The 22,410-nt window shown below is 38.6% G+C and overlaps 4 protein-coding genes across 5 annotated transcripts; 2 read left to right on the forward strand and 2 right to left on the reverse strand.

Annotated features, from left to right (window-relative positions):
• Positions 1 to 1,609: 1,609 nt before the first annotated feature.
• Positions 1,610 to 4,665, reverse strand: LOC103477506 (uncharacterized). The gene is made up of 5 exons (XM_081613954.1): positions 4,649 to 4,665; positions 4,407 to 4,563; positions 3,881 to 4,007; positions 3,047 to 3,135; positions 1,610 to 2,138 (listed from the first exon to the last, which is right to left on the reverse strand). Exons 1-5 carry the CDS (start codon positions 4,663 to 4,665, stop codon positions 2,112 to 2,114), a joined length of 417 nt encoding a protein of 138 aa, XP_081470080.1. The 3' UTR covers positions 1,610 to 2,111.
• A 140-nt stretch (positions 4,666 to 4,805) lies between these two features.
• On the forward strand, positions 4,806 to 7,015 carry ddrgk1 (DDRGK domain containing 1). The gene is made up of 8 exons (XM_008429809.3): positions 4,806 to 5,016; positions 5,359 to 5,502; positions 5,619 to 5,737; positions 5,819 to 5,920; positions 5,991 to 6,113; positions 6,188 to 6,226; positions 6,304 to 6,409; positions 6,509 to 7,015. Exons 1-8 carry the CDS (start codon positions 4,929 to 4,931, stop codon positions 6,667 to 6,669), a joined length of 882 nt encoding a protein of 293 aa, XP_008428031.1. The 5' UTR covers positions 4,806 to 4,928; the 3' UTR covers positions 6,670 to 7,015.
• A 209-nt stretch (positions 7,016 to 7,224) lies between these two features.
• cars2 (cysteinyl-tRNA synthetase 2, mitochondrial) lies at positions 7,225 to 14,119 on the reverse strand. Its single transcript, XM_008429823.3, is given in 16 exon segments — positions 7,225 to 7,319; positions 7,322 to 7,370; positions 8,291 to 8,494; positions 8,580 to 8,678; positions 8,754 to 8,877; positions 8,954 to 9,092; positions 9,836 to 9,902; positions 10,474 to 10,541; positions 11,763 to 11,896; positions 12,446 to 12,575; positions 12,825 to 12,905; positions 12,987 to 13,092; positions 13,195 to 13,266; positions 13,340 to 13,457; positions 13,540 to 13,590; positions 13,664 to 14,119. Coding segments are annotated over 16 exon segments (1,653 nt in total). The 5' UTR covers positions 13,849 to 14,119; the 3' UTR covers positions 7,225 to 7,293.
• Positions 14,120 to 14,984: 865 nt separating this feature from the next.
• atg3 (autophagy related 3) lies at positions 14,985 to 20,540 on the forward strand. Of its 2 annotated transcripts, none has more exons than XM_008429855.3 (12): positions 14,985 to 15,178; positions 15,379 to 15,420; positions 15,509 to 15,558; positions 16,429 to 16,499; positions 17,279 to 17,386; positions 17,536 to 17,591; positions 18,482 to 18,566; positions 18,643 to 18,677; positions 18,753 to 18,905; positions 19,604 to 19,731; positions 19,884 to 19,952; positions 20,106 to 20,540. In XM_008429855.3, the coding sequence occupies exons 1-12, from the start codon at positions 15,107 to 15,109 to the stop codon at positions 20,185 to 20,187; spliced, it is 951 nt and encodes a 316-aa protein (XP_008428077.1). In that variant the 5' UTR covers positions 14,985 to 15,106; the 3' UTR covers positions 20,188 to 20,540. The 2 variants fall into 2 exon arrangements, with proteins under 2 accessions (XP_008428077.1, XP_008428087.1); XM_008429865.3 differs by having other exon boundaries at positions 17,539 to 17,591.
• Positions 20,541 to 22,410: the final 1,870 nt, after the last annotated feature.

The raw sequence follows: 22,410 nt of genomic DNA on the forward strand, positions 1-22,410 counted from the left end.
TTTACAACAAGGGGACATTTGGTGGACTGCATGCTGTACATTTTCACTCATGAAAATGTACAGCATGCATACCCAGGTGAAAAAGGGATACATTAGTATACTTCAAACATACTTAAATTTGTGAAAGTACACTTTAAGTCAGTGTTTTTCAACCTTTTTCAGGCCAACACCCCCCCAGCCCTTATCCAGGTCCCTCACCGCCCCCACCAAAGAATTTGCAGGCTCCTTTGCACAGACTATTATTTTATTATTAATATAACTATCACTATTGTAGATGTTTTGATTTTTATGCTTGTTTCTGTATCATCAAAATTAATTTCCCAGAGAACAAAAAAGTCATGGGAGTAGAAATTATTTTCACAGGTGTCTAAGAAAAATGCAAAATGCCATGAACATTCAAGTTAAAATTTGTAGGCCTAACAGCCAATCGGAGTGGAAAATATATTCTTATTTTGTGCCATTTTCTAGTTGTTAAATATTCCACAAAATGACCAAATAAAAGATGTTCAACATGCCAGTTTAAACTTTGAACTATTTGCAAACGACTGAGCTCTGCAACATTAAACCATGGATAGAACTGTAACTACATTAATCATAACTCTTCTTCTCTTCAGTGTTTCTGTGGGTTTCTGGTGGTGCAGCTCTGTGCTGCCTTCAGGAGAATGGGACATCAGAGCATCATCCATAAAACGTCACTCACATGGCATTTATTGTACAAACCAGAGCTTTGAGTAGAAAAACAAAAGTTCCAGGTCGTTTTAATGCCATACAAATATGAGACAGAAACATGGATTATATCTTTATATAGACCTGTCTATTGATTATAGATTAATAGTTTTACTGGACAGAAATGACAAAGAACAAATCTGGTTCTTAATAAAATCCTAATGAGTCAAATTGAAAGTGTCATGGAGTCATCAGCCTCATAACATCAACACTGACATGAAAAATAATATTGAAGAAATAAATATATCAAATCTAATTAAAAACATAAATAAGTGATCAGTTCTTCACTGTTATGGTCTGTAAGATATATTTATTCTCAGTACTAGATATGGTCTCAACAAACCCATGACATTTCAACAATATTATTGTACCTTTTATCTGGAAATAGTGTCTGTTTATTCTTGCCATACAGTCTCTGTATTAAGTATTGCTCCAAAGGTCTTGCCATACCAGTTTATTCCTCTGTATTTACTTTAGTTTCTTAGTTTTTTTAACCCCCTAAGGTGCAGGGCGGTCGGGAAGCGTATCGATGGGGAAAAGGCAGACTGACATAAACCTTTTAAAACAACGGAAACAATTTATGCATTCTGATAATTGAAATTTAAAAGTGCTGTGTTCCAGGAGCCTGAAAGGTGCGGCTGGTTGCAGGGCCTTCGCCCTTGGCTGAGATGACCCGAACCTCCAGGCGGTACACACTGGCAGGCTGTAAGCCTGATACAATCAAAACATTACTGTCCTAAAACAGGAAGGCAGGCATCAGTTTGAACCGAAAAATTAACAACTGTTAAACATTTACAAGCAAAAGGATTTATAATGGCAAAAAAAGATTAGGATTTTATGATTATATTATAAGAAGTACACATTTGTGAAGGTGAGGGAAATCAATCAATCAATCAAATTTTATTTGTATAGCGCATTTCATCACCAAGGCATTTCAAAGTGCTTTACATAATAATAATACAAATAAAAACAGAATAAACAGTGAGAAAGAGATTTTGAAAAAAGATTAAAAAAGATAAAAAGTTAAGAACATTATTAAAAGTAAAAATAAAAACATTAAAAACATTGATCCACGTGAGGACTTTTTGCACTGATACCCTTAATGATAGTTTATGAATATCTCTTCATAAATCACCTATTAAGTCATTAGAGATCATCTTTGTGCAACCAAAGAAGTTTACTGACCGGAGGCAAGATCTGAGACTGAGAGATCAGGCTGTGAGGTAACTTCCTGTTGCTGTGGCGTTTGGGCGAAAGGACTTCCATCCATGTTGCCTGGTAATCAAGAAGCTGCTGGTTGGAAGGACTCAGGGCCAAATCCCAGCCAAAGAAGGCCGACACATTGTCATGGTGAGCTTCAAACGATGCTGTCAGGTTAACAACCTTCATGTGGATGAACTCTGGTGGCTCAGCTGGAAGAACAAATCAAACAGAATGTTTGGTGAACATCACACAGACATTTCTCCACTCATAAACTCTGGCGTACAATGGAATTATAGGGCCAGATTAAGATTTTTTTTTTAATTATGAGAAAAGTCAGAATATTATTAGAATAAAGATGGAATGTTACCAAAAGTTGTAAATTTATTGGTAAAAAGTTGTGCAAAGCTTTGTTTAAGTTATGCAGATCTAATATGATCAGCTTGTCCATGTGTTGATTCAAAGTCCTGCTGATACTTTGGTGTTAAAAGATTAAGTATTTCCATATTTGTAAACCATAACTTTCAAAAGCATAACTTCACAAAATGCTGAACATTCCTCGTTTCGTTTTTAATTTTTCACTTAGGAGTTAAAATAGATTCTGACTGTATACTTTTTTTTCTGTATTAATAGACACATTATACCCCTCTCTCCAGGACAGTGGATGAGTTTGGGGCTCTTAGCCTGGATGCTGGAACAGGAAGGAGTGAAGAAACTGGAGCTTTCTGCTGGAGGACGACTCTTTGAGCTGACTGGCTGCAGAACGACTTTGTACTTACAGGAGAAGAGCAGACCTTGCAGACTAACAATGTTCTTCTAAATCAGAGAGAGGGCATAAAAGTGCAGTTTTCTCTAATTAAATATCCCTTTCTTTGAGAGGGGAGTTTGCTGATGAGGAAAATGAAAAACAATTCTTGCTTTTTATTGGAAACAATCCTGTGCCTTCAAAAGGGTTGCCATGACATCAAAATGGTAGCGAGTATTGAGTATCTTTCTTGATGTCTGAATTGACTTTAAAATATTCTTTTTATCACAATCCTTGTACAGAAGTAAATATTTTTCACAGCTCTGGATTTCACATTTCTGTTGATGGTGGTGGAGTTTCATATTCAGTACTCACCCTTGTTCTGGTCTTCTCTATGGGTTTGGTAAGGTTGGGTGTGCAGCTTTCAGGTCCCCAGTGAAATTTGTAGAATTCAACTGAAGGATCTACAAAAGGAAGAAATCACATTAATATTGTGGTGGAAAAGAAAAACGCTCAAGGAAAGAGAAATGAAGATATTTTAAATGAAGATATTTTATCTGGAGTGTTGTTCAGGCTTCGCAGCTAAACTGGATTACTTCAAGTTTAAAAGAAATGTTTGAAAATAAAAGCATTTTGTGAATATATGTTAAAACGTAGCTATAAAGTGATAAAAACAATCTATCCGCTGAACTATCATCAGCTTTCAGGATGAGGCTTTAGAAAATCATGTTCAATTTCTGGTCAGAGGTCAGAAGGACATATTTTAGGCAACATCTCAAACACACTGCATCTGTTCCAGTGATTGTATAACGTCCAATCATCATAACAAAAGCTGAAGATAAGTCTCAGACCATACTGTCCTGAACTGGTCTGCCAGTAAACATAAACATGTAGCTGACCGTCCTGTTAGAGTCCCAATGTCTAGAATGCTGCCTGTGGGATGTGGTGGTGCAGGACTGAAAGCTTCCACAGAAAACATGAGAAATCCATTAAAACATTTAAAAATGTGTGTGCAAAGAAAAGAGTTTGCTTTGTTATGTGGCTTTCAAATATTAAAAATAGTTTTTGAGGTACTGAATACAAAGTGACAAAAATGTTAACTTTTTGCCACGTTGGAGTTATTTTAAAAAGATCTGTGATGTAATCAAGAATAAACATTAACACTTAAAACACCCAAATCTGTTTTGTCATTTTTTTCTGGAGACTTACTCCTCTGGGTGATGAAATGGAGGACAGCTGGAGGACCTTTGAGCTCCGTTTGTCCCCACTGAGACACACCTTGGACCTCAACACTGTACTTCCTGTTGGACCTCATGCTGCTCAGCTCCACCTGGTTCTTCAGGCACACAGACAAGCAAACTTGTAGAGATAAGTAAGTAACTTGACTGAAGCAAAAAGTGTTAATGCATCACACTGTCTGCCTGGAAACCCAGTTTAAAATTTTGAAGAATAATCATCAATTCCCATATTTATTAGCCAGTCAGTTTAATAATCTGATATGATTCTTTGACCTTTCCAGGTAATTAATATTACACATTTCAGAAGACCAGGAATTAAATTTATTTTCCAGTTCTATAATATATTTTCAATCAGAGAACATAACACTTCATCCAACATAATTACACATAATAAATAAGTAACAAACTAAGCTATCAATGATTAGGACAAACGTAAAGCAATCTATTTGTGTAAATTGTTGCACATTTACAAAGTTCACTTATTCCACAGCTCTTACCTCTCCGTCTTCCTCCTCTTGGTCATGGATGAGTGTCCAGCTGCTGTCCAGCTCCAGCTGACCTTGTAGTGGTGGATGGAAACATCCAGGTCTGTCGGAATGTCCCAGATGATCCTCGCTGTCACTAATCTGCCAGGGCCAAAGTTCATGTCGGCAACTCTCAGCTCAGATGGGGCTGGAGGACTGGAGGGGTCTGTTCAATAACAAGTTACTGATCTCAGAGTTCTTCTAGTCTATGATACATCCAGTTCTTCAACATCTAAGAGTAACTGATTACATAATCTAATTACAAAAATTTAGACTTTAGTCCTTCAGTTTCAACTTTTATGTTGAATTAACCGCAGTATGCGCTCCACCCCACAACACATATCTGATGTACCAGCAGGTGGCGAAAACGTTCCAATTCGCTATTAGCCGCCGCCTAAAACCAAAGAAAAAGTAGTAGTAGTCCCGGTGAAACGTCGCGCTCTCGGTAGTAATGAGGTGAATAGTTATTTGTATAAAACCAGTATTTATTAAACCATGGACATAGTGCTGTATATTCTAGCTGCTGCGGTCCTTCTCGTCCTCATTGTGTTCGCGCTGAAGGTACAGAGGAAAGCACAGGAAGGTAGGTTAGCTTGAGGCTAATGCTAAGGAGCTACGTTAACTTTTAAGATGTTCTCAACTTTTAGACGAGAACTTTTATGATTCAAAGCTCTGTTTGCTGTAAATATAGACACTTGTAAAGGCCGCGGGGATGAAAGCTGTTGGTTTTACTGTTTACCATCAGGCTACGTCAGCTTACTGCTTTTGAAACTATGGGAGCCCAAGAGGTCCATATAAACGCTATCTTTGAGACATCTGTTTTGTTTTATATCCTTTTATGTGTACATATGTGTTAAAAAAGACATTTCTTATTATGTAAATGTGAACAATCTGAGCTGGAACCGGATGTGTTGGTTGTTTTCAGCTGATCAGGAGCAGAGGAGAGATGTTGTCCGAGCAGCGGCGGTCCCATTGCGGGCCCCAGAGGAGCGGGGAGCCGGGATGCCCCGCAGGAGGAGGAACCTGGCAGCTGTAATGGCCAACAGGCGGCCTCAGAGACCAGAGGAGGGTAAACTCCAGCAGCTTTCTGTTTGTTGGTGCAAACCTCAGCTTAAACTTTGACATGATACACAGACCGTTTGATGAATGCTATTGAGTGTGTAACAAAGTTTCTGTGGATTTCAGAAGAGGAGCCTGTAGGAGATGAGGAGGCAGAGCTGCAGGCTGCCCAGCCAACAGCAAAAATCGGAGCCAAGAAGCAAAAGAAGTTGGAGGAGAAACAGGCCAAGAAAGCCCAAAGAGAGGTGACGAGACATTCTGGATGCTGGACTTGCAGATTAAAAGGTGACTTCATCATTTCAGTTAGATTTTTTTCATTATGTTAGGCAGAGATGGAGGAGCGGGAGGAGAGGAAGAGGATGCAGGAGCTCAGAGAGCAGGAGAAACGTCAGGAGGAGGAGAGGGAACGGAAGCTGGAGCAGAAACAGGTTGGTTCCTCTGCATCTGAGACCTGCTGCGTCAGGAGGAGCTGAGAGCCTGAGCTTATGTGTTCTGCAGGAAGAGGACGAGCGGCGCGTTAAAGAGGAGCAGGAGCGGCGAGAGGAGGAGGAGTACTTGAAGCTCAAAGCTTCATTCATCATTGAGGACCAGGGAGAGCAGGAGCAGCTGTCAGAGGACCAGGTCAGATGTTTGCCACGTCTCTCTCCTGTTTCCCAAAGCGATGATTTTAAACTTGCTCCACTTGTTGTGTTCAGTCCCGCAGCCTGCTGCAGGACTTCATAGAATATATCCAGGTGAGTCTGAGCCTCTGCCTCCATGTTAACCTGTGCTGATGTTTCTGAGATAACTGGGATCCTCTTTGTGTCTGCAGAAGTCTAAAGTGGTTCTCCTTGAGAACCTGGCTTCTCATTTCGGGATGAGAACACAGGACGCGATCGCCAGGCTGCAGGACCTGTTAGCTGAGGGCACACTCACAGGTTAGCGCCCATTCATGACTCTGTCTGTTCCTTGTTAGATTTCCTCATCCGACCACAGCACATCTCCAACATTTAAAGTCGCTGTCCGTGTTGCTGCAGGTGTGATCGACGACAGAGGGAAGTTCATCTTCATCACTCCAGAGGAGCTGGACTTGGTGGCTCAGTTCATCAGACAGAGAGGCAGAGTCTCCATCACTGAGCTGGCTCAGGCCAGCAACTCCCTCATCAACCTGGAGCCTGAGAGCTGCAGCTCTGCTTGACGGGCAGCACAGGGAGCTCTGCACAACTACCGGGACTGGAGCGTATGATGTCATAACGGCTGAGGCTACAGCTTCTCTGATCACACTTTTCACTTTGAAAAGGAATAAAAATAACATGGTTTCTTTGATTTAACATCTGCTGAATTGTGACATGAGATCTCAGAATGTTCTGCATATAAAATATTTCCTAGAATATATATTTTTTTAAATTCTGGAATCATCTTTTGATTTCAAGTTCCAGAATAGAGTCTGCAAGAAATATGCTCCAAAAACATTTTGGTAACACTGGAAACATTGCATAAAAAATCCTGGGGGAAAAAACAGAAAATAAAACTGAAAATATTCACCTACTCGCTCAGTTTTTGCTTCCTCTGCTAATAGTTTGCACACCCAATAGGACAGCACCTCATATAATACAGACAAGGATCTATCAGTTCTGAGAACATTAAAATTCAGCTCTATTTACCAACTGCTGAGAATCAGTACAACAGTTAGGTTGAAGTTCTACATTTTGTGACCAGTTTGATCAGAATCTGAGCCAAAGATCAAAACCAGTGATTATAACCTTTTAATTCATCTGATTACTTCTAGGCGAAAAAGAATAAAGTTCTGAAATCTTATTTTTCATGTTTGCTGGTGCGGGTTGTGGTTTGTCCACTCTGAGTCTGCTTTATCTCCCAGGTGGACGTCGCTCCTCTGTCCTGGAAACACAGAACACATCAGACCAGCCTCTGTTGAATTTTTCTGTTAAACTAAATTATTCACAGATATTTTTTACAGCATATAAAGAATATTTGAAATATTTGGCTTGGAATCTGAAGTGTCTCAGCGCAATGCTTCTTGAAATGTTATTGGCTGGTGTTTGCAAAGCACCTTAGCCATGAGCACCATTCGTTTTACTTGCTGATGATTGGCTGTATCCCAACAGTGGAGATTAGACAGACTGTAGATGTAAACTTCTGTGACAGTCAGTGGTGAGCACTGCTAGCTAAAACGTTAGCTGCACTAATCCTATAGCGCTAAACAAATATTAGTTCTGCTAACACGCTACATCAAGCGGAAGTTGATGCTAAACCACTAACTAAATTCAAATTATATCTGCCCTTAAAAGACAACAACCCTTAAGTTCCAAGTTAATTCTTAATGATGTATTCATGTTTAAATCTTCTCTAATGTCTATGTGTTGTTGCTATATGTTTGAAATAAAGTTATTGGGGAAACAACAAAGTGCAGAAAGAAAAAGGAACTGCCATGTAAATCATCTTCACTTCAAAATAAAAGCATTGATATAAATGTCTACTTCAAGAAGTCATAATCAACTGAAAGTTTACAAAACAGCCAATGTAATTAGCCTTTTAGAATTCATACAGAAAAATTTATGTATGAGGAGCTAAGTGCGCTAAATGATTTTAAAGTTACCAAAAGTTAGAGAAATTAGCTTTGCCATTAGCGAATTACCACTGGTGGTAGTGGTAAGAGGGTTTACACTGTGTATCAATGCATATTAAGGTATATTTGGTGTGAATAATTACAATTTTAGAATGGGTCTCAGGTATTCACAGATTGTTGCTACTGCCAACACTGAGGGTCTGTGCTTAGACCAGATTCAGATGAAGCTTACCTTTATCACCACTCCTAATGGGGCCAGATCCTTCCTGAGGGAGTCGCAGGATTTCAGGAGGGGGATTCTGTCTGGGTACAAGTCAGATTTCTTATCCTGAGAGTCCTGATGGGTGAGCGCGAACTGTCTGACTTCGCTTCTGAAACGAGTCAACTGCTCCACCACAGCCTGCAGATTTCCATCGCTGCTCAGCACGTCAGCCTCCTTCAGACAAAAATAAAACAGCCATGGGAGAGTAAAGAGGAAATATGGGGTCAGATCACCAGCTGCTCCACATGGAGGTCCTGACCCGACTGTGCAGCAGGTCGATCCCGAACACGTCCAGCACATCTCTGATGTAGGTCAGCATGGCTCCAAACACCGCTGGGCTCCGAACGCCTCCCTCTGCCTGAACAGAAACAGACACACACTTCTCACCACAAGGCCGCCACCCCAAATAGCTGAATCAGAGATCCTGCGTTACCGTAGAAACTGGCTGCAGCTGGCAATTTCCATGATAAACCAACTTCATCAGTGCACCGACGGCTCTGGGTGTGTCAAAGTCATCTGCTAGTGCTGTCAGGATGTTGGATTTAGCTTCAGTCAGTCTGAGGAATCAATGAAACGTAGAGATTGAAATGGAGAAAAACACAAATGATGGAAGAACCAACAAAACCTCGATACCTCTGCCAGAGAAGATCCTCCTGCATAGGTGGACAGTGGAGCTGACCCTTCATGTAGGCCTGAGCGGCGCTAATGAAGGTAAGGATGGTTTCCAGAGAGGTGCGGGCCTCTGACATGCTGCCGTCACTGTAATCTATAGCTGTAGAGACAGCAGGACAACATCACGCTCTGATCTGTCACTGTCAAAGTTCAGACAGAAGAATGCTGGGGCACACCTACTGTTAACACCAGATGTTCACACACTTTATAAAACACACAGAAAGGGTTTTAGAGATTTAGCTTTGGTACCTAGATGGCTCAACCTTAAAATTAAAAAGATTAGATTGGCATTCTTCATGGTGAAACCAGTCCTATTCTATCATAAAAGGCCAATCATAAGAAACGATTACTTCAACACAGACATAAAAAGTCAGATTAAAGTTTGTAAATGTCCTTAGGAACAAAGACTTTAAATGTTGGAGACTTGCTGTGGTCGGATGAAACTGAAATTGAAACATTTGATAACCAGCGTTAGCATTCCAACTCACTCTAGCCAAGAAAAAATGGGTCTTCCACACAGACAATATTCCTCAGCATACCATCAAATAAGTAACAAAGAGGCTTACGGACAACAAAGTCAAATTAACAAAAATCTCTCAACATGAATCAGGGATCTACAATTCTATTATTCTGGAGTGAAATTATTCTGGAATTTAGAACTAGAAATAATTGTGTTAATCCAAACTGACCTAAAACAGGAAATGTTTAGTTTGATTTTACTAAATGTCAGAAAGAGAAACAGGAAGTAGATATGATGTAGTTCCAGTAAAGATTCACTGATTGTATCAGTTCAACTGACAGCAGAAAGAGACTCTATAGTAATTAGTTTTTCAGGTTACCCACCAGATCTATATTTGGTCGACAGACAAAACATCCGAAACTCTTCAGCAGTGTGAGACTGTAGAAAATCCTGATAGAAGAAAAATAATATTTACTTGAAAAGCACAAGATAAGCTGCTGTTGTTTATTGTTTCTTTTGTTTTTCTACTTTAATGAAATGTTTGTAACTGAGGTAGAAATTCCAAATATGAGATCTATCTGGACACTTTCTAGCAAAAAAACCAAAACAAACTAGTTTAGAGGTTTTACAAAAGCTTCCATCACATGCAAGTTGCTTTACAGTTTCAGTGAAACTACAGAGCACTAAGGAGTTCAACAAGGCCTTGTTTTTGAACAACTTAACTTGAGTGGTAGGTAACTGCTACTGTGACAGGCCTAGAAGAGGTTATTCAAAGTTACAGAAGTGCCTGTAAAAATGATATGCAGCAGCTGATTGGTTAAGAGAAGGTTCAACCAATCAGCATAACGATGTGAACATACAAAATGTTTACACAAATTATATGAAAAGGATTTCGCTAATGTGAAACAAGAGTAAAGAACAAGAAAACAAACTAAAAAATCTCTGTATGGAGTCCACAAAGAAGCTGGAGTTTTATAGTTTCCAGCTTAGCTTGAATTGTAATAATCTACAATATCTTTACCTTGATAGTGATATAGTTCTTCAGAGATTTAGACATTTTTTCTGCACTGCCTTTATGGTGTAAATGACCTAAAAAATTAGACCAACCAGTCAGTTAGACACATCATAAAGAGAAAGTTTTACATTCATATCAACCATATTGTTACACAGGCTATTGCTATGAGTAAGTAGGGGATTATTAAACATGATTGTGTCAGGTGTAAAAGTAACACAGATTCAAAGACCTGAAAATATTTTTACAAATCAGATTTCAAAAGGAGTTCACCAGGGCTTAATTTTGGGCCCCGTTCCATTTTTTCCCAAAAGAAGAAGGTATCTACAGCTGAGGTCCACCCACATGCAGACAACACCATATTTTACACAGTTGGTGTAAAATTTCAGTGTAGGCAGCAGCAGGCAGAGCTAAAAATGTATTATTAATATAAATGTTTTCCTAATTAACTTCTGTATTTCAGATAATAATGGTATTTCTACCACCAAGGGAGAACTTTCATCAAGAGATTGTCATCCTATAAATATTTGGATATTTTCCTGGATAACTGCCTTTCAATATGTTTAACTTTTTTCTTAAAGCAGAAAGTTAAAATAGACTTTAATTGTAAAAATAGGGTTTGTTTCCATTTCTGGCTCTATGTTTTAATGTCATTTACATTTTTTATGCAGACGTTTGTTGCACGTTCCTGATTAGATTCTATGTTTCTTGGCTCTTCACAGTTTATGACTAATTTTGTTATACACAGCACATCACTCTGTACATCTGGTTTATTGGACTTCATTAAGCCATAAAACACTGATGTATTTTGTCTAAAGATGTGTGAAAAATATCCAGATGTCAGTATTGTGTACTGATATAAAGTTATAGAAGCTGGGTCAAACATTTCATGATTTGTCAGTCATGTTTTCCTCAGTATGCTAAACAGTTTTGTACATGTGAAGTTTTCCATGGATATCAACAAGGTAAAAACAACTCTAAGCAAAAACAAAAGCACTCAGATGGAAACAGGAATTTCTGGTCATTACCAATAGAATTTGAAACATTTTCATATTCCCTCCCTGCTGCTTTGCTGATGCAACACATTCACTCCAACTGCTCTATCACTTGAACTTTACACACATGCTACACATGCATATTTTACACTCAAACACACAAGAAGTATTGAAATATATTGATAAAATGAGTCAAAACGTATCATTTCTAAGAGGGACAAAAGTCCTTAAATTAAAGAAGAGTCCTCATATTTGCTTCAAGTTACAAAGTCCAAAAGGCTTTAGAAAATGTAAAGGATTCACCTGAATGAAGGAAGTAGTTGGCCCACTGTCCACACTGATGAAACGCTTCACTCTGAGCGATCTCGTTCTCATGGTGTGGAAAGGCCAGGTCGATTCCTCCAGAGTGAATATCCAGCTGACTCCCAAACATGTGACTGAAAGCGGCAGCATAATGAGATATCTGTTAAAAATTGTACCAGTAACTGCTATTACCCCTAAATAACATGAAAAATGAACTCAAATCATTTTTTACACTTTAATCCAGTGTGAGGGATTTCTTTTATTCTGCCGTTTCAAACAGATGAAGTCTCAAGTGTCCAGTTGAAACCAAATATTTACATCCACTGTTTAAAAAGACTTTATTTCTCTCTGTCTGACATGAAATCAGACAAAACTTTTCGTTGTTCAGGTCAGTTAGAATTAGATGGATTTGTAGTGAAATCATATGACAGTCATTCAGTTAAACAATTGTTTCCTAAACACAATCAATTCCTTCAGAAACACTTTGAGTAAGGAAAGTATATTCATTAATAAAGGAAATGATGGTAAAAACAAATATTTACATGCACAGTTTATGTAACATAACCTTTTAAGATTAAATTAAAAAAATCTTCAATGCAGCAGTGATGAAGTTCATTTGCTGCACTGTGATACAGTTTATTGGCAGGTCTGGACAGTAGAAAACAAAGTGTGGTAAATCCAACCTGGCAACAGTGGAGCACTCGATATGCCAGCCGGGTCTTCCTCGGCCCCACGGAGATTCCCAGTGTGGCTCCTGAGCTTTAGAGCGCTTCCACAGAGCAAAATCCCTGGAGTCTCGTTTGTTTGAGCTACCTGGAGGAAAAAACATTTATTAATATGTTATATTATAGGAAAACTAAACGACACCATTTGGTTTAGCTCAGCCTGTAATATTCCCAGCTGCACAGCAACCACAACCAGAGGAAGTGAATAAATTAATAAATCAGAACTAACCCAACAGAGCTCCTCCAACATTTGTCCACAAACAGTTCTCATAAGTTGAACTCAAAAATTTGGAAAAACATAATATTCATCTTCTCAAAATGCCTTCTCAATGCCTACCAGACTGTCCAGGAGGACTAATAGCTCCAACAAACTTCCCATAGCGGTCACCAATGGACTGCACGTCAAAATATACATCGCCTGCAACAAAAGAAGCAGACTAATGATAATTCAGGCACAGGAAAAACACAAGCATTACTTTAGAACATTAGAAATGTTTACCTTCCTTTGTGGCATAAGCATGCCCATTTCTGATGATCCCTTCAATAAATGCAACAATATGATGCATATTCTCTGTGACTCTTAGATACACAGCAGGGGGAGCCACCTCAAAGACAAGCAGAAGTCAAAACTTTATTATTATTTTTTTTTTTACAACATAACAATCATCCTCTCCTCTGAGCAGACATGATTACAGTTTGCAATGTACCTTTAATGACAGCATATCCCTCTTGAATTTCTCCTCATACATTCTGGAAATTACATCTGGAGAAACATTTTCCTGTCATGAGAAGAAAACACTTAACAACCGTTCTGTAGTCTCCCTGTGTTGGACATATTAATCTGATCCAAACCTCCCAACTTCTTCTGATGATTTTGTCATCAATGTCAGTGATGACCATGGCGTGGATCACGGTGACGCCAAACAACCTGGTCAGGATTCTCTGCAGGATGTCAAACCTGACATAAGAACTGGGAGGAAGCAGAGGGTTCATGTGTTCACTCATTCAGTCCTGCCTCTCAGCCTGGAATAGATCAGTGTTGACATGTTTACCATGCATGGCCCAGGTGAGCATGGTCATACACTGTAGGTCCACAGCTGTACCTGTGATATAAAACAAGCTTTTAGGCTCATAAAAACAGTTAAAGTCAGAGTGAGAGTCATGTCTGTTCCCTACCAGGTGGCTGTTCCTTCTCTTGCTAGGATCAGAGCTTCTTTCTGTTTGGTCAGGCTGTTGAAGGTCTTTATTCCCGTGTCAAAGCCTTTAGGAGTGATCCAGGCCTTCCCTGAAACACTGTGCCTGACAGGGACACAGCAGCTTGAGATGAGGACCCCGCAGAGGGCCTTTCCACTCCGGATCATGGTTCAGCTCATTCAGTCACAGTGCCCTCTGAGCAACCGCTGTTAGCTGTTAGCTTCCGTTAGCTTCTGGAGCAGCAGCTACACCATTCAATGTCCCACCTGTAATAATCAACTGTCATCAATGTCAGTGATGACCATGGCCGTACACCCCATCTCTATATCTGTTATTAGCATAATAATACTGAAAGTGATTTGAAATTAAATCATGCTAACATTTAGGCTTCCAGCTCAGTGATGTCTACGGCTAATTTGAATATTTGAGACGTAATGACGTCATAATTATTTCCTAACTTTATTATTTCGATTTTTTCCCCTTCATGTACTCTTTTATTTAATGTGTTCATAATGAGCGTGTTGTCATAATGAATGTTAAGAGAAAAAAAATTTCCGAAAAGACCATATGTCAGCATAGCCGCCATGTTGTGAGTTGCATTTTTGTTAAAGAAAGAGCTGAATCAGGTTTATTTGGTTCTGGTTCCGTGTACTTTGCATAGTAAACAACAAGTGGAAGAAAAATAATTAAATAAATATATAATATTTCTCTGCACAGTTAAGCCCAGAACTACCCCTGTCACGTTTACGTATACATTTATTTTCATTCAGTTGACTTTTTTTCCTGATATTTCTCAAAATAACACGACATAAAATTAATGAATAGTCTGAATTGGGAGACATTTTCCAGTGAACAGAAGTTTTGTGGCATATTTATGCAGTCAGACTAACAGGGACTGAAATGCAATTCAGAGAAGAAAAAGCCATTACGCCAAAATTAGCATAAAATCTCATTACAGTATAATTATTATACGTGTATCACATTAGAACAGATGTAGAGCATTAATTGTTTTATACTGGCTGTTAGGTTCGTTTTTTATTAGCATTTATTGATATTTTTTTTGGTCGTATTGATCACCATTATTAGAATATAATAAAAAAAGTGACCAGACGTTATTTTTATTATTTAATTAAATAATAATAATAATAATAATAATAATAATAATAATAATAATAATAATAATAATAATAATAAAACAACTTACAAGAGGTTTTTCTAAGTTTATTTGCCACACACAATATGGCGGACAGCATTGTCTATGCTTGTGCCTGTGTATCGCGATAACTTGGAAAAGGAAGTGTCAGTCTCGTGTCATGTGATCATTCTTTTTGGCAGCCTGCCTGAGTAGCTATGTGAAAATAAGGGTATACTTTAGAGGAGGGGGTTCCCAACAAGCTCGTTTCGCTGCTGAAGATCTGATCCAAGATGCAGAACGTCATAAACACGGTGAAGGGAACCGCTCTGGGAGTGGCCGAGTTCCTCACGCCCGTGTTAAAGGTAAACTTCCAGGGAGAAGCTAGCTAAGGTAGTGGCTCATCTAGGAATAGGAACCCTTAGAAGTAAACAGAGCTGCGTTCAGTTGCATCTGTCGTTGCTTCACTCAAACACAGTTTCCTCTGAAGCTCTAGGAAATCTAAAATATTGTAGTTTTGTATATTTCTGGTTCCTAACACACAGCTTTGGTTTGTTCCTCACAGGAATCTAAGTTCAAAGAGACTGGAGTCATCACCCCAGAGGAGGTGAGAGCATACTTTAAATGGTCCATCTGAACATCATAATGAGGACAAACTAACTCAGGACTGTGTGTGTTTGTGTGTCTTGTTTTAGTTTGTAGCAGCTGGAGATCACCTGGTTCATCACTGTCCCACATGGAAGTGGTGAGTGGCCACATCTGGCTGATTGGTCTTATCAAGCTCCCACATACAGTGGGGTCAGAGGTTACATTTAACTGTTTGCAGAGATAAACTCAGAGTGATTCAGAGACCTCAGGTTCAATTCAAAATACTTCCCTCATTATAGATTTCTTTTGTTTTTGCTTCTTTTTTGGTCACACTGTGATGTTCCAAATTATCAACCTAGATCAAAACAAACAGTAGTTTCGAAATAATTATTTCTCTTTTTTCCCATAAACTAATCTACCTAGTAGCTTATATAAGAAATTCCATAATAAACAGCCTGTTTAAGATCTTGAATGCATTCACTGTTAATTAATGTTAAAGCACTGTTTGTCTGCAGGCATTATTATGTTTTCTGCCTGCTTCGAGTTGTCAGATAGGTTCTGATTTCACATTCAGGAAGTAATATATCTGGATATTGAAACTAAACCATCAGATTTAGTTAAGTACAGTTAATTCATAATTTAGTAAGTGATAAAGTTCTAAATTTGCATACAATTAGAATGCTTTCTGCTATTAAATAAAATTATTTTTGTAAATATTCACTAATCTTTGATATTCTAATTAGTTTGATCTGACTTATTTATGTGTCACAAAAACAAACCACTGTGTTTGATTAATATCTATGTTTATAAAATTTGATTTGATGAGTAACCACACCAACCAGGATGTTGTTCACATCCAGGAAGAGAGGCAGCTGACATGACAGGAAGTGAAACTGGAAGTTGAGTAAATATCAGGGTTACTGTAAAATGTTGTTTTCTAATAAAGATTTTTGGCCTTCTAGAAGAACTCTTGTTGGCATGGTTTCCTGATGTAACCTTGCCTTATATGAATGATGTCTCTGTTTAGGGCCTCTGGGGAAGAAGCAAAGGTGAAGCCATATTTGCCACAGGACAGACAGTTTCTGTTGACCCGGAATGGTAAGTCCAGGTCCAGTTCACACTTTAGTTCTTATCCATTTGTTCTGGAAGCAGCATTCCCATCCAGAGATGAATTTAAAGTCTACAGTCGTCGCTCAAAGAAAACCGAAGTTCTGATTCAAAGCTGAGTTTTAGTTTCTCAGTGAAGTTCTGATTGGTTCCAGAATACCAAATACGAGGACAGTTGGTTCTGACTGTTCAGCAAATATTTTAGTTTAGTTTCTGTTTTTGCTTTAGTTCAATGAATAATAATCTGATTAAGTTCCTGTTCCTTCAGTACCAGGGTGTCCTGGTTTATTTTCTATCAGGACAAAATCCTCTTTTCTTTTTTTTCCCATCTACTATTGATCCTTCCTTCTTTTCTTCTTCAGTGTTTTCCTTCTTGTCCTTCATTTCTTGTTTTATACTTAATTTCTTTCTAGTTACTCATTGTTTCTTTCTTACATTATCCCATCCATTGAACCCATATTTTATATTTTAAAATGATTGTAAAGGACTGAGAACTGCGGAAAAGTCTGGAATTTTGACATGGAATGCAAAATTCCATGTCAAATATGACGTTAAATTTTGCTGTCAGTCCAGCCTTCACTCCCAAGCAGTCAGACTTCCTGCTGATGCTTTAAAGAGATCTTGATTGGTTGTTGTTTTAGTCTTCTGAAGTTCTTTAGGTTCTCAGAGTTCTTTTTTTTTTGTTCCTCTTTGCGTTAAACTCCAGATGAATAAATTTGCTCAGATTTCTGCTCCGTCTGTTTCCTACTCTTCTTCTCTGCCTCTTCCAGTTCCATGCTACAAGCGCTGTAAACAGATGGAGTATTCAGATGAGCTGGAAGCCATCATAGAGGAGGATGATGGAGACGGCGGCTGGGTGGACACCTACCACAACTCGGGTAGGAGACGCTCAGTCCAACAGAACCGGTTCTGATCAGCATGCAGTTGATCTGACCTAATCACCCGGAATCCCAGCCTCTGGTTTTGTCTATGTGGTTTCTTTTCCACACTGATGATGAAGGCTGACATGTGGGTGTGTGTCCCCCAGCAGGTGTGTTAGGCGTCACAGATGCAGTACGAGAGATTTCTCTGGACAACAACAAGGTCAGCTTCTTCACTTTGTGTTTCTTAGAATGACAGAACCAAACGTGTGTGTTATGATCAGTGGAAGAGATGAGATGGTTTGAACTTCCTGTTTGGTTCTGCTCCTTTTTAACTTCTCTGGGATTTTAGTTCAGGTATTATTTGAACTTTTGTGATGCAAATTAGCAGCTCACTGTTAGGAAAAAACAGAACCTAACTAAAAAAATGTGTTGCTATGGTTACCCATCCTAATAAATGTCAGAAAAGAAAAGGTTTGGCTGCACAGCATCCAAAACCAGAAGAAATATTTATTAAAACACGCTACAATAAGAAATGAACAAATCAGAACTAACATAACATATACGTGGTGGAAAGCAGTCACTAAGCATCACCAGAGTGAAACATGGTGGTGGCAGCATTATGCTGCAGGGATGCTTTTCTTCAGGTGGAGAAAGTGGATGGAACTAATTCCTGGGGAAAAACCTGCTAGAGGTTACAGGAGAGTTGAGGCTGGACATGGTGGTGGCAGGAACATGCTGTAGGATTGCTGGTTACTAAAGGGGGGAATATTATAAATGCATGTCACACTTTTCAGAATTTTTAAGTTCTAAAAAACACCATGGCAACAAGAGTCCATCAAGACTTTGTTGCCGTCACATTTCTGATTTTCATGGGACAAAAATGTAAAAACTTGCTGAGATAAGATTATGCAGACTGCCCTTCAGCTCCCTCTTCTGTCTGAACAGTGGAACAACATTGCTGGCCAGGATGATGATCTCTACCTGTGATGCAGGGAACCAATCAGCTTTGCAGCATTCTTTAAGCTAGTCTTTAGGGAATTAAGATCAAAGTGTTTTTCTTCGTCCTTCTGGATGGTTAGAGCACGCAGTCAGAACTCTGAATACTTTCAGGACAAGAACATGAATGCCACGTCCTCACTGTGTTGCGATGAAGACGAAGAGGAAGATGAAGATGGAGAAGCAGCGGATATGGAAGGTACCGATGTTTGAGTGTGTTGTCAGATCTCAGTGCCTGCAGCCGCTCTGACGGTGCCTTCTTGAAATTTTTCCAGAATACGAGGAGAGCGGCTTGTTGGAAACAGACGAGGTACATTCAGTGTGTTTCCTGGTGTCGGCGGAGGGGAATCCATCTGTCTCATGGCCATCTGTCTCCTGCTTCCAGGCCACACTGGACACCAGCAAGATGGTGGAAACCAAAGCCAAAGCAGAACCCGGCAGTGAGGATGCCATCCTCCAAACCAGAACCTACGACCTCTACATCACCTACGACAAATACTACCAGACGCCTCGACTCTGGCTCTTTGGATATGATGAAGTATGTAGTTGAACGCTCAAGGTGTGTAGGGTTGTGTCTAGATCTTTTTTCTCAGGGGGTCCAGGCAGGTGCGCAAACTGTAGAAGTACAGCAAACTGTACACAGTAAAACTGCAATTTCATCTAAATTTTTACCCAACAGAATACATGGATCTTTTTAGTATAACGGTGTATTAGGGTAATTGTAGATTGGGAAAAAAAGAGTAAAATTCTTCGAAATTTTGAAATTGATCGCTTGAAAATTTTTTACTTTTCAAATGTAAAATTTCCCATTTTTTCTACGAAATTAAACTAAAAGCTTCTGTATTTTTGGTGGAAATTTACTACCCCTTTTGTTATTTTTTATATACAGTGGCCCTAACATGCTGTTGTAGCTTAGCCTGTAAACTTTGCTGTAGATTTGTTTGCTATTAGAGCAAATTGTTTTAGTCACATGATTAGCCTGTTTAGCTTAGCTTAGCGGTAGACAACTCTACTTCTGCTGCGGTTATGCTAACTCTATTGAGCTCTACAACATAAAGTGAAAATGATTGGACCATAATAACCTACAAATTGCAAACAACTGTTTAACTGCCCCATTTTCTTCTTTATCAAAAAGTTTTGTTCAGTAGTTTGAGACGGTTTTTTCTTATTAAACATCAACAAATTAATGTTGATACAGACAAAACGCTAACTGATGGCCAGCTCTTTGTTTCCCAGGACAGGCAGCCGTTGACTGTGGAGCAGATGTATGAGGACATCAGCCAGGATCATGTGAAGAAGACGGTCACCATTGAGAACCACCCCCACCTGCCTCCACCCGCCATGTGTTCTGTTCATCCATGCAGGTGAGGAATTCACTTGGGACCAGTTCCTACACAGTCTACAGCACAAAAACTCCCAAACTGTTTCCATTTCTCTACAAGGTTGAGATACTTTTGTTGTGGCGTCATCTCAGACTCGTCGATAAGAACCTCACTGATATGACCTTTGTTTTCAGACATGCTGAAGTGATGAAAAAGATCATTGAGACGGTGGCTGAAGGAGGTGGAGAGCTGGGAGTGCATATGTATCCTTTAATCTTACACCATGTGATACTGACAGCTCCAAGTGGCTTGATCCAAACAAACTGCTGTGTATTCCTTTGGTTAGTTCAGTTTGCTGTGTTTCTGTGTTCTTGACCTTCCATCCTACAACTGTTTTCCTTTACTAAGACTTCCAGGTATCTTCTGATTTTCCTAAAGTTTGTCCAGGCTGTCATTCCCACAATAGAATATGACTACACAAGACACTTTACAATGTAGTTCCAACTGCATAGCAGTGCTTCAGCTAACGGTATATCTGGTCTGCTTGGTCTCAACACAACTATAAAACCGGTTTATGTTACTTTGATGCTCTGTGGATGTAGGTGTATTAAGCCACGTGATGAATCATTTATTGTATAATTTGCTTGCTTTCGGTGAGAACCCAGGCATCCATGTGATGAAAGTTAGCATCTTTACGATCCTGTCCAGATGCTTTTGATGGTTTCTATCAATTGTTCAACTCAATCGCTGCATTCTGACAACTTTAAACTGACTTATTAAACTCATCATTCCTCACTGCTTTAGATGTACGAGTCAGGTTCTAAAAAATAAATGAAGTCCAGCTGAATAAATCCTTTTGTGGTGTGCTTGTGAATGTTTAAACTGCCTTCAATTCTGGTTTGATATCCACTAATATCTGACAGCCTTTCATACTGGAGAAAGGCCTCATTATTCACTCTGCGACCTAGTAGAACGTGGCTTAAACTTGGCTGATTTGGAACACTTTAATTCTGCTGCTTTAACCCCTTGAATAAATTAGATGTAGTAATTCCTGACATGAATTGTTTGGATTTCCCCGTTGTTTGTTTGGTTATTTGAGATATTGATCACCTGCTCCCAGATTGTTGGTCTGGGGCAAGGCTCAAAACTTTAAGTTTTGAGTAACTAAAACTTTAAGTTTTAAGTAACTAATTGTGCTCATTTTAACATTGATTTTAATGTTAAAATTTTTTATGCAATTAATCTAAATTTTTTGAACATACAAAAGTACAGAAGGGAACCTTTGTCTTTTCGTGTTTCTGGTATGCCGATAAATGTGATGCACAAGCAACATCCACAACAAGGGCCCTGTCCCAATACTGGCACTTCCACCGTCATTCTGCCCTTGTGTACTTCTAATGCGCATTCATGTTGAAGGGTTTGAGTGCAGTGTGTCCCACATTCTTCACACCATTTGGGTACTATTTCCGCCCTTATGTGAAGTCCGCATTTTTACGGACTTTGGCAAAGTGTATTACCCACAATTCATTCCTGCATGTGACGTTTTGAGTTAAAAGGGGGGTTTAGGGTAATGTTTAGTTTTTTCCAGTCTTTATAGAAAATTCAAAGAAAATAGCATGAAAAGGCACACATTAGTAATAAAAAAGCTTATGATAAACTGAGCAGAAAAAGAAGAAATAAAGAATATGGTCACAAACCAACTGTGAGGAAAGTAAAACAAAATGTCACAAATGCAAGACAAATTTCAAATCTTAAATTGATACTAACATATTAGTATAAATATTGGGCTTTTGTGATGTGTTTGAATTTCTTTCACAGAAAGTCATTATAGGGAAATTAATATCTTTTTTTGTGTGCATGGAATAGAAAGCTATTTGGTTCTTTTCTGTAGCAATATGATTTTTAAACAAATGTTTTCTTTTCAGGGTAGAGGGGAAGAAAACTGACGAGTTTTTTGTAACATTTTTTGTCTTTAAAGTCACAACATTTATTTTTTCTTTTAATAATGACATTTTAGTTACCTTTGCTTTTTATTTTACAAATGTAGCATCAGGTATATATATATATATATTTTTATTTTTTATTTTTTTTTTTAAACAAAATATTTTGTCAATATATTGTTTTGATTAAACAACCCCCTGACCCCCCCCAAAAAAAACAATCATAGCAAAATCTAGACTTATTTCATGTGACTGAGGTCAAACTGTTGTGTTCACAACCAAACAGACTTTAAAAAGAAACTGGAAGAAGAGTTAAAATGAAATGAACAATATTAAAAAATCTAAGAAGTGGCAACAATTTATCCAAAAGTTAATACAAACAAGCCTCCATTATAATAATTCTTTTAAAAAAAAGAAATTGTTATATATATACCTCATGTTTGTCCTTAACCTGATCTTTGTTGGCACATTAGCTCCACTTTATACCAACTTTTAGCTGGATAAAAGAGATGGTTTTATGAGTAAAAACAAATCCCGTTTTTAATTAGTCAAATTGATGTTAAATTGATTATTAGCACATTTTAATGTGTATTTTTTGCCATCTTGGAAATATGGCAAAGTGCATTGAGCAAGCTGTCTGTCGCAAAAAAATTTAATAAAATCAGTTTTCAAAAGTAACCCTCCCGACCCCACTAAGGGACATGGGCACTAAAGGGGCAGGTGCTCAACAACAAAAAAAGGGCCCATCTAACTACATTCTAGGACAGAATATTAACAAAGC

This window comes from Poecilia reticulata, chromosome 2 (genome assembly GCF_904066995.2).
Source record: "Poecilia reticulata chromosome 2, P_reticulata-male-v2, whole genome shotgun sequence".
Classification (NCBI taxonomy): Eukaryota; Metazoa; Chordata; class Actinopteri; order Cyprinodontiformes; family Poeciliidae; genus Poecilia; species Poecilia reticulata.

Excerpts from the sequence above, each read along its gene's own strand:
- LOC103477506 (XM_081613954.1), bottom strand. Across the intron at positions 4,008-4,406 it reads AAGAGGAGGAAGACGGAGAG|AACCAGGTGGAGCTGAGCAG; the intron begins GTAAGAGCTGTG and ends GTGTGCCTGAAG. Across the intron at positions 3,136-3,880 it reads CCATTTCATCACCCAGAGGA|ATCCTTCAGTTGAATTCTAC; the intron begins GTAAGTCTCCAG and ends TTCCTTTTGTAG.
- ddrgk1 (XM_008429809.3), top strand. The coding sequence starts at position 4,929 with ATGGACATAGTGCTGTATATTCTAGCTGCTGCGGTCCTTCTCGTCCTC. Across the intron at positions 5,503-5,618 it reads GCCTCAGAGACCAGAGGAGG|AAGAGGAGCCTGTAGGAGAT; the intron begins GTAAACTCCAGC and ends TGTGGATTTCAG. Across the intron at positions 6,410-6,508 it reads AGCTGAGGGCACACTCACAG|GTGTGATCGACGACAGAGGG; the intron begins GTTAGCGCCCAT and ends GTGTTGCTGCAG.
- atg3 (XM_008429855.3), top strand. The coding sequence starts at position 15,107 with ATGCAGAACGTCATAAACACGGTGAAGGGAACCGCTCTGGGAGTGGCC. Across the intron at positions 15,559-16,428 it reads CACTGTCCCACATGGAAGTG|GGCCTCTGGGGAAGAAGCAA; the intron begins GTGAGTGGCCAC and ends GTCTCTGTTTAG. Across the intron at positions 18,567-18,642 it reads AGAAGCAGCGGATATGGAAG|AATACGAGGAGAGCGGCTTG; the intron begins GTACCGATGTTT and ends AAATTTTTCCAG.